Source organism: Nilaparvata lugens, chromosome 6 (assembly GCF_014356525.2).
Source record: "Nilaparvata lugens isolate BPH chromosome 6, ASM1435652v1, whole genome shotgun sequence".
NCBI lineage: Eukaryota > Metazoa > Arthropoda > Insecta > Hemiptera > Delphacidae > Nilaparvata > Nilaparvata lugens.
In genome coordinates, this window is record NC_052509.1 from 26,300,510 (window position 1) to 26,311,920 (window position 11,411).

The window sequence follows — 11,411 nt, forward strand, 5'->3', positions numbered from 1 at the left end:
ACTCTCCAATAACTCTTCAGTTGATTATTAATTAAAATATAATTATATGAGAGATTTTGAATATTAACATTAATAATTAGAGCTTACACATAATATTAAAATTCATATTCATAATCATATTATGATGACTGCTTGCAACATATATATTTCCATATCTTTGTCTTTTCAAGTTTTCTTCAATTTTTAAATGAGAAAGAAAGACTTTTAAAAGATACAGAGAAATTTTAAGACTTTCAAGATACAGAGTATTGAATACAGACTTTTGAATACCGATTTCCATTCAAGTTCTCTCTAAATCAATAAAATTCTTGTGTGGGGGTCCCAAAAAAGCTAGTGATGTAGTATGACTGACGAAAATTTGTTTAGATGGTGGGGAGTGTGTGTAGAAGCTAATTTTTTTCTGAATCAATGGGGTGGAGGGTAAGGGGTCAACCGAGTAAAGCAAATTTGATAATGATCTTGATGTGTTGTGAAAATCATTACTTCAATACTTCAGTATCTTATCATTCAGAACACTTTATAAAACTTTAATAGCCTTCACTTGATAATACTCGATAATACTTTCATATACTTGGCAATACACAAAATTATGGTGGAGAGGCTACTGATCCATGACAGACGGCAATCATAAGTGTGGTGATTTGAATTTCGACAATGTATAGGATGTATTGGGCCATCTATACAATCATGGTCGAAGACTAAAGATAATACACTATAGCTCTCTAGAATCGACATCCACGAGAATAACATTCACAATTTAAAACTACCATAAACTATAACTTCGCTTTGCTCTTTGAATAGGAAATAGAATTAGTGTTAAGAAGCCAATCAAATAAATGAATTCTATACAATAAGAAGCCTATTAATTGTAATAGTGTGAAATTGAGTGAATGTTATTGCAGTTTTTTTGTGTATCAGGTCTAAACCTGAGGTTAAATTCTTGAAGTATTTTTCATTGAAGTTCCTGGCTCGTAGTTATTAGTTGCTAAAATAGGTGACGATTAAATATTGCTGAGAATCTGTGCATTTGGATTGACGAATCCACTGTAAGCTCCCAACTAATCACAGATTCAAATAGATGTTTAATAGTAGTATAATGTCAGTAAATTTTACAGGAGAGGAGAAACTCTCCACCGTTTACATTGGTGCACAACGGTGGGATAGACTGCAAGAGTGTCTTTCGAACTTCATGTCTAAGAAAGAAGTAAGGATAAGAAGTAAGAACTTTAGTTAGTTCTTAGTTCTTGAAGACCTAAACTTTATTTTAGTTCTTTGTAATTAATATTGCACGTTGTGCCATGAAGATTAACTAAGTCATGGTATAAAGAAATTCTCGGCGACATAATTTGATATCCGGTGTGAGGTGAAGAGGTTTATAGAACACCTCCACCGGTTACAGATTGATTGATATCCGGTGTGAGGTAAATTGGTTTATAAAACACCTCCACCGGTTCATTATAAAATACCTCTCTAGTATTCAATGTATTGATATCACTGCGACTTTGATGTTGCCTCTCCTTACAAATAACTACTTCCCTCTCAATGGAACACTTGAAGAAAATGTTTGCAAACTGGCTAGGGAAACAATAGTACCATCTGTACTCCCAGAATTCGAAGAAACTATACTATAGTGTGAGGGTCATCTATTGTTGTAGATATTCTTATTGTTATGAATATTCGACACTTTCCTTCGAAACCTTCCAGATTGTAGACTGGACAGAAAATAAGCCCTTTTGAGAAAAGCACCATGTTCCTTCCGAAAAGAGTTTCAGCTAGAAAAGGTTTTGTTATGGAATACGTTTGAACCTCCGATAACATCACCCTATGTTTTTGGCGACCCATTTCCCTCTTAGCAGGTCACTTTCGACTCATTTATGTAATTCGAACAAGAATGCAGCTTTCAAAGCCAAACAGCAATACACACGTGGATACAAGGAACTTCTTTCCTTTTCAAAGAAGTTGAGTGAATATTTCAAGATGATAACACAATATTGTCAATATATGATTTGCTAATAATAAGGATGGAGAAGAGAATTACAATCATATTACTTTCTCTTATTCATATTCATATTCATTTTCTCTTAATCATATTCATTCGCAAAGTTGAAATAGATCTTTCCTGTTGAATCCATTATAAAAAACGTGAATTATCTCGATTTCCGAGTTTCAAAAATGGCCATGAAAAATTTTTTGTGGAATCTATCGATTGGAACTCAACAGTTATGTAATCAGGGTGATTCCCCCTGCCTAGAACTGTGGTTCTCACCTCTCAAATTCTCAAACTCAGTATTCTTTTGGTGAAAACGTGAATTTTTTCGATTTACGAGTTTAAACTAGCCATAAATAATTCCGTATTTAATTTTTTCATTATAACTTACTGGCTCTGAATCTACGATGACCTCCTCTTCATAGAACTTTCATAATCGATGATCTATAAGCATATTTTTGTGCTCATCTGACCAAAATACATTTATTTTGAAGAACTTGAAGGGCATTATTTTTTTGAATCCTGTTGTTCCAAATATTTACATGGAACTATTGTCATAACTCATAAGGAACTATGGAACTATTGATTCTACATCCAGAACAGTCAATTTTCGATGTAGTTCTGGATAATGTTCTTCCAACTTTACACTGGCGTTGATAATATATAGTAAAGTCAAGCGCTGGCTTATCTTCGACCTCTATTATTCGTAGTTTTGCATGCATAAACTCTCAATAATTATTCATATATTCTATATTTAATTCATACATCAAGAATCAAGGGATAGAAAGATAATGATTACAGTGTGGACTAGTGGCTAACTAATTAAGTTGATTGAATATTTTTTTAATCAGCTTATAATTCTGAAATTTTTCATCTGCCATTTTAAAAATATTTCAATAGTTTTTCAATTTCAAATTTGCATTTTATAACTATTTTCATATTGTATTCGATTTTTTTTACAATATCTGTGATTGATCATTGAATATATTTATTATTCTGCGATTTGAATGATTTATTTATAACCATATCCATAATAAGTATCATCCTCCTCCTTCTCCTCTTCCTCCTCCTCCTCCTCCTCCTCCTCCTACCCCTCCTCCTCCTCCTCCTCCTTCTCCAGAGTATGATAGCTGATGGCAAATGCATTTGAATGCATCAATCAATAGACCACATCATGTAAGATTTACCGATCAACTAAGTTCATTTTCAATAAAGACGTGCAACCTATGAGCTCATTCCAGGAAATACAAGTATTAGATAGTTATTTCCTTCTAAAGAATGTCTCCTTTTGTCAAATGTGGTGCATATAATATATGAGTGCATATTATATGGTGCATATAATGTGAGTGGGTGAGTGTGCGTGTTCATTGAATCATAGGTATATGCTTAGTTTTGCCATGTGTAGACAAGGAATGTCAAAGTCAAGGACCAACTAGTGTCCATGAGACGGCAGCCCAGTATTAGTCTTCAAAGGCAAAATGCAAAAACAACCCCTAAAAAGAAACTGAAAAATAAATTCTTTTCATACGTGAACACATAGTTAAGAAGAATCTAACGTGATTAATGTGCCTGCCTGATTTTCCCTCTGCCAAGTCTACAGAAGAGTTAGAACAATATCTGTCACATAGGTGTAAAGTGAAATTTCGTCCCCGAAGATTGTATGTTCCAAGTTTTCAAAACTGAATTAATCATGGAAAGAGTAATTGAAAATGCTCTACAACATCTTTTTGTATATAAGTCTCAAATCTATTCTATGTCGGAGCTGGCAATACTGGTACAGAGAATTTATAATACAATACAAGAAGAATCACACAAAGAATGTTTCGTTTACCATAAGTCAATAAATCAATTTTCAAGCAATCGTTCCAATATGTAGCTCCAAAATACTTCAATCAACTACCATACGAAATTAAATCATCTGAAAATATTAAGTCTTTTTACTTTCCTTGCCCTATTACCATAGGTAAGGAAAGTATTGTTTTCCGAAAAAAATTAAGGTACCCCAATATACAAATTTCTATACGTTTCAAGGTCCCCTGAGTTCAAAAAAGTGTTTTGGGTATTGGTCTGTGTGTGTGTGTGTGTGTGTGTGTGTGTTGTGTGTGTGTGTGTGTGTGTGTGTGTGTGTGTGTGTGTGTGTGTGTGTGTGTGTGTGTGTGTGTGTGTGTGTGTGTATGTGCGTGTGTGTGTGTGTATGTGCGACAGTGTACACGATATCTCATCTCCCAATTAACGGAATAACTTTAGGTCCTTACACTATAATGATCCGACACGAACAATTTCGATCAAATGCAATACAAGATGGCGGCTAAAATGGCGAAAATTTTGTGAAAAGCAGGGTTTTTCGCGATTTTCTCAAAAACGGCTCCAACGATTTTGATCAAATTAATACCTAATATATTCATTGATAAGCTCTATCAACTGCCATAAGTCCCTTTTCTGTAAAAATTTCAGGAGCTCCGCCCCATCTATGCAAAGTTCGATTTTAGATTCCCAATTATCAGGCTTCAGATACAATTTAAACAATTTCTAGCGGAAAAGATTGAGCATGAAGAACTGTACAATTAATGTTCAGTAACATTTTCACCTAAAATTGAAAATAAGCTCGGAATTCGAGAAAATGTTATTATTCAATTGCAAACTGTTGATTCTATTAAAACATTCACTATAAAGAGATAGCAGACTTCGAGTGTCTCCAGCGTTATTTTCCTGTCCCCAGCTGGCTCAGATCTTGGAATAGTAGACTTGAGATGCGCGTGAACACTAGCGTCAGGTGATCAATTTTCATAACGGCAAGGAAAGTTGTGTGAGTGCGCCAGATTTTTAAAAACTATTAAGACCTTGGCTGGTGTCTTTCCAAGAATTAGTTTTTCTTGATGCAACACTGACATAAGTATGAATATGTTTATAGTAGGTACATAAGGTAGTAGAAGCAGGTACATAATATACAGATTCAGAAGCATATACAGATTCAGCATTATATACATATACATTTTTTCTCTTTTCGATAATTAGAATCGTGAATAACACATGTGAGAGATAAATAGTTGAGTAGTAATGGTTTTTAATACATTCATATAAAAAATAATAATGATAGCCTACATTTTTTGAATATTCCTGATAAATTGTATTGGTTGTATATTTTTTTCTCATTGGTTTGCAGACGTCAAGGAGTGCAAGAGATTTTTAATTAATGCTGGACTCAAAAATCAATGGATTTTATTTTGTATAATTTCAAATCAAGTCATAACCATTTATGTAACTTTTTTAGTACCCAATGATGATTTTTTTTTCTGTAAGTTAACGAATACTGGTTAGAGTGATCAACTTAGTTCCTATTTGTAAACTGTAATTTGCTATGTTTTTGTGAAAAGGAATCAATAAATTTCATTTCATTTTTTCATTTTGAACGTAATTAATTTTACGAGAGCCTGTCGGAGAAGCCTTCTTTTATAAAAGGCCTTCTCTGATTGGTTCTCGTAAAGTTAATCATGGTTAAAATTTAATCGGCTTCTGTGCAACAAGGCCTACCTTTTCAAATTCATCTGATTTTGAAGCTTCTCTTCAATTAGATTGATAATTAAGTTATAACTCTCAATATAATTTATCAAGTTTTTTAATATTTTTCAATTTATTAATGCTTTTTCAAGTGTAATAATAATTTGTTTCATCTTTTGATCAACCGAGATACAAATTTTTTAGTATAATGTATATTTGGACTGTAAATTTTTGTGATCTTTATAAAAGTGTTTTCATAACCTCATTTGAACTATTTTTATCAAAATTAGGGAGAGGAACAGTTTTGGGTTTATCCTGTTGATTCTCTCCCAAACATTAATTTGATGTTGTGATTAAGGAATGTAATAAATGTAAATGTAAATATAATGTCATAACTCTCATAACACTGTTAAAACATAATAATCACTTGATATGTATTGAGCACTACCTTTGGTTTTATTAGGGAAATTGATTTGGAGCTTTTATTTGCATAAATCAATATACTTCATAGGTAACAAATAGCAAGATGTACCCTGTTGTAATTATATTTTCAAATGGCTGCAAGGGACCATTCCGTTATGCACTACCATTCTGGGTAAAAGAGGATCTTCGAGCAATAAACGTTCCCTTTTAGGTTATCTTACTGTTGGTTATGGATACTCGGCATTCCGTGCGACGTCATAGTTCCTAAGAATATTCTGGTGACGTCATAGTGACTAAGAATATCACTGCATGTGTATGCGCGTGCGTACGTTGCCCTGTGACGTAACGTACTAAGACTATTTCGCACTAAGAATATTTCGTTACACCCTGATAGCTGGACATGGCCACTTCAGGAAACATCTCCACACAATTGGACTCAGAAATGAAAGCCAGATGTGTAGGCTTTGTAATCAGTCTGGAGAGACTGCTAAGCATATCATACTGGATTGCGAAAGTCTTGGAGCTAGAAGAAGGGCTGTGTTTGGCTGTAAGCAACCAGGTGAGGAATGGGATGTTGGTATAGGGAAGAAACTCCTGGATCTTGTAAAGGACACGGGAGTTGGTTTGCCTAACAAACATACTTTTGGAACACACAATAAGTTTCGGTTGACGTGTGAGGTTCTTTGAACCTTTGGATCTTTGAATCCGTCCCTTCAAAACATAAACATAAACATTATTGCTTCCACTTCCAAAACATATAAAATTTCAATCAACAATAATGCAAAAATAATAATTTTGAAAATAGCTGCACCGTAAAAATATTATTTTCAAAAGATTGGTCTGCTGAGTGAAGGTTTTCTGCTGAGTATGAGTGTCGAACAGTTGTCTGAAAGTCTTTTTTGTACTGGAAAAAAATACAGTGAAAAATACCGGATGTGTCCGTTCAATTATTTAATATTTCTGCTTTTCGAATTCAGAGGCATGCGTGTAATGCGTACTGACGGACGCTCACTACCCCTCCAAGGCATGCGCGCGAGGCTATCCAGTACTCACAGGAATCTGTGCGTCAGGCAGCAAATTATAATTTGTTTATTATTTAGTCTAATATGCTTGTTGTCTTTGTTGGTAGTTAGTAGTGGCACAGAATAAGTACAGAATGGAAACTTGTAATACTTACTTTACTTACTTTTTCGTGTCCGAGCATTGAGGCATTAAAGTTGTCGTGTCCAGTATTGTGCCACCGAAATGCCAGAGGCATTTCCCTGCCACAGGTCGTTGATGGTGCATTTTGTTGGGCAGAGGGGGCACTCCAAAAGGTGTCCAGTGTCCTGAAGCTCTCCACACTCGCAGTTTAGGTCTCCGGGCTCTATTTGATGCCATCTAGCCCTATTTACTTTTGTCGGTGCAACCCCAGTTCTAAGTTGGTTCAACACCGCCCATGTTCGCCAGTCCAGGTCAAGTCCTGTAGGTGTTGGTGTTTGTTTTGGGAACCATGGAGGTGGATCGGCAGATGTAGATCCCAGGAAACTCTTCCTTGATTTTAGTCGTGAAGGCGGTGGTTCGTCCATTTGGTACATTACATGTCGTGAGTCAAAAGTTTGTTTGAACCGCTCAATGTACTCAGTTTCAGCTCTGCGTACTCCCGGGTTTTCAATGCCTGCTGCTTGGTGCAACTTTTCAATGGGAGTGGGTTCATACACCCTGTTATAAGGCGACAGGTTTCATTGAGTGCTGTGTCAACCTTCCTGGTATGTGCTGACCTATTCCAGACAGGACATGCATATTCCCCTGTTGAGTAGCATAGTGCTTTGGCTGTTGTCATTAGTACAGTTGGCTTTGCACCCCATTTACTACTTCGAAGTTTCCTCAGAAGATTGTTTCTTGTGCTTACTTTCAACATTGTACTTTGACAATGAGCTTTATATGTGAGCGATCTGTCCAATATAACTCCTAGGTACTTTGGTGTCTCTGAGTGTTCCAGCAGCTGATTGTTCCATGTTACTTCCAGACGTCTCTTTGCTTCCCTAGATTTCAGATGGTAGGCACATACTATTGTTTTAGCTGGATTTGGTTTTAGGGAGTTTGCTTTGTAGTACTCTGACAGACCTTGTAGGGCATTGGTGAGTTTTTTCTCAACTCCAGGGAAAGTACGATCCCTAACAGCTAATGCAAGATCATCTGCATACAAGAAATGTTCTGCATCTGTAAAGATGGGTTGATCATTAGTATACATGTTGAAGAGTAAGGGTGACAGCACTCCACCCTGGGGAAGCCCATTTCTTTGATTTCTCCACCGGCTCTTCTTCCCTTCAAAGCTAACATAGAAGCGTCTGTTCTGCAGCAGTGATTCTACTATTTTTGCTAATTGGTGATCTCCTGTTAATGTGACTATTTTTTGTAGAAGCAGCCTGTGGTTTACTGTATCATATGCAGCCGAAAGATCCACATATGCAACGCCTGTTATGAGCTTTTCCTGGAATCCCTCTTCAATATGCTCTGTAAGCTTCAAAACTTGACTTGTACAGTTCTTTCCTGGTCTGAATCCGGCTTGTTGGGGAATGAGTCTTTGTTCAATGACTGGTTGAATGCGTTCCAGAATCATCCTCTCATAGAGTTTGTACAGGTGACTGAGGAGTGATATGGGTCGGTAGCTACTGGCTTTGTCAGGGGTCTTGCCAGGTTTAAGGAGTGCAACTACTTTAGATTTCCTCCACAGTTTTGGGATACTGTATTTAGTAACACAGTTGTTGAAGAGTTCAAGAACCCAGCACCTTGTCACACTTCCGAAATGTTTTATTTGCTCTGTACAAATATCATCCTCACCTGCTGCCTTCCCAACTCTCATCACACTTATACATTTTTCAAGTTCTTTCATGCTGAAAGGAGTGCTGAAAATTTGGCCAGCTACTGGAATTTGAGTGCTTTTCTGTCGCTTATGTTTTGTATTTTGGGTTTTCCCATTGAGGAGAAGTTGGTGAGCTATTTGGTTGGAAGTCACTTGGCAGCTCTGACTCAGAGATTTCCTATCACCATTAAGCTTCTTCATCAAATTCCAAGCTATTTTACTGCTGTGTGTCATATCCATCCTCTCTAGTGTTTCCACCCACTTTTTCTGTCTCTCTTCAGCCATGTTCTGGATAAGGGCTTCTCCACATGCAATTGTTTCTTCCCTAAAAGGGTCCTGGTCGAATAGCTGCTTGTATGTTGCCAGCACATGCTGGTTATCTTTTGACAAACCAGGTATGTAGTTCTTTCTGCATCCCCTTGGTATGTGTTTACAGGAGATTTTTCTTAGCATATCCACAAAAATCTCATAGTTCTTGGGTATTGCTTCTAGTTGAGCAACAGCATCATCTAGATCAGAAGAGTATTGATTCCAGTCAGCCTTTTTAAAATTAAATCTTCTTCTAAAAGGAATTTCAGCAGTTTTAATGGCTGAGTGGATGCTTATACCAATAGGCCTATGTTGTGATCTTGGAATATGATGATACACCTCTTTAGTGCAATACCCCTCAATACATGCACTAGCAAAACACAGATCAGGATTATAGCCCTTTTGCCATATTTTACTGTAGAAAGAATTTGGAAGTTTTGGGTCATGGACAAGGCTTAGTTGGTTTTCTTCTGCCCATGCTTCGACTGATTGCCCATTCAGGTCTGTCTCCTTGTATCCCCATGTCAGGCTGTGGCTATTGAAATCACCCATTATCAGTCTAATTCTTTGTGAGGAAAAGTTCTTCGTTGGAGTAAATCTGAATGGTTTTCCAGGTGGCTTGTAAACAGATGTTACAGTGCAGTTTTGAAGTTCTACCGTGAGTATTTCAATATCGTCAGCATTAGTAAAAGAGGTTGACTTTAAAGCCAAGTCTTCTCTGATAAAAATAGCACTGCCATACTTTGAATGTGGCACTTCAACTGCCCGTGTCATTCCATAAATTTGTGGTCTATTTCTTGTAAGATCCCTGTGTGTTTCTTGAACGCACAATATGTCACAATTAGTATTTTTACATAGCTGAGAAACTTGTAATAAATCGCCCATCTAACCAATGCTTTTTACATGACCCCAATACTGAACACGTCACGTGACCTTGGGAAGTTCCAATCCTGGTCTTCTGATTGGCTCGTAGCAGTGAACGAGATCAATTGATCCGGATCATTGAAGTGATCCGAACCTGTCATCAATACTACCTATTACAATGCGGCGCTTCCTAACAAGATGGCGGATTTTAGCGTCAGGGTACTAGCCAAGTTTCCATACTGTATGTATACTGTGGTAGTGGTTAGTACTTGGTATAGAATACCTAGGCTCACCTAGGCCTGATTAGGCCTACCTATCTAGTCGATTTGTTGAACTTTGAGATTCGCAATAACTTTACATCATATTTATTTTTACGTTTTACTCATTGTAAATAATTCTCATCAGTTTCTTGTGAGCTCGGAAAAATTTAAAAAACTGACTATGTTATGGTTTTGTCAAACTTTGGATTTCCTAACCTAGAATTTTGGACATTGAAGTGTGAATGAACATTATGGAGCTTATGATAAGAAAACAATTTTTGCCACAAACTCTGGGCGATAGATTTGCTTTTTTATTCTTTATTTTAATTCTACCATTAGGTTATTGGTTTACTTTATTCATTGTTATTCCAACTGTAGTTCCAAATAGCCCTGTGAGATACCTGTTGCATTTTATATGGTCGACATTTCTAATGATAAGCATTGTGAGTAATTTTGTGTATCTTGTTTTAACGGACTGCAACGCTTCAAATGCCATTAAACAAGCCAGCAACCAAACACATTGGAAGTATTGTGCTGTTTGTGATTGTGAAACTCCACCAAGATCTTGGCACTGTGATATTTGCAAAATATGTATTCTCAAAAGAGATCATCACTGTCGATTCTCAGGATGCTGCATAGGCCATCAGAATCAACGATTTTTTATTATGTTTCTTGCATACTTGTCTATTGGCACTTTATATTCAACGTGTTATATCCTGATATTTTTGTGGACAAGTACATCATTCACTATTAGTGTTTTTAGCGTTGCCAAGATGATATTTCCTATGGCGGTATTTGTTCTTGGAATAGATACTTCATCATCTCAGTTGTATTCAATCATGCTAATTGTAAATTTTCTTGGTCTGGTTCTTTCATCTTGTTTATTGATTTATCATTTTAGTGTGATGTTGAAAGGAGCAGTAATGTATGAAAACTCTCATAAAATCTATGAGTATGATCTTGGTTCATGGAAAGAGAATCTAAAACAAGTTTTTGGCAGCAGGTGGTACATATCTTGGATTTCGCCATTCATAAAATCTGAACTGCCAAATAATGGTGCTGATTGGGAAAGTGTCAAGTGTCAGGCAGTTAAATGCAAGTGACTTGAATTTTAAGAACTGACACTCAAGTCAAAGTTTGGGAGAGTCATCTAAATACTTTAAATAGCCTACCGTACTTATTGTAATGCTATTGATAATATATTGTTTGGTATTATTTATTTATA

At 36.2% G+C, this 11,411-nt stretch overlaps 1 protein-coding gene across 1 annotated transcript; it reads left to right on the forward strand.

The window, feature by feature from the left end:
- Nucleotides 1–10,194: 10,194 nt before the first annotated feature.
- On the forward strand, nucleotides 10,195–11,411 carry LOC111063772 (probable palmitoyltransferase ZDHHC24). The gene has a single exon (XM_022351451.2). It carries the CDS (start codon nucleotides 10,429–10,431, stop codon nucleotides 11,287–11,289), a length of 861 nt encoding a protein of 286 aa, XP_022207143.2. The 5' UTR covers nucleotides 10,195–10,428; the 3' UTR covers nucleotides 11,290–11,411.

Coding starts and splice junctions, on each gene's coding strand:
- LOC111063772 (XM_022351451.2), top strand. CDS start 10,429: ATGAACATTATGGAGCTTATGATAAGAAAACAATTTTTGCCACAAACT.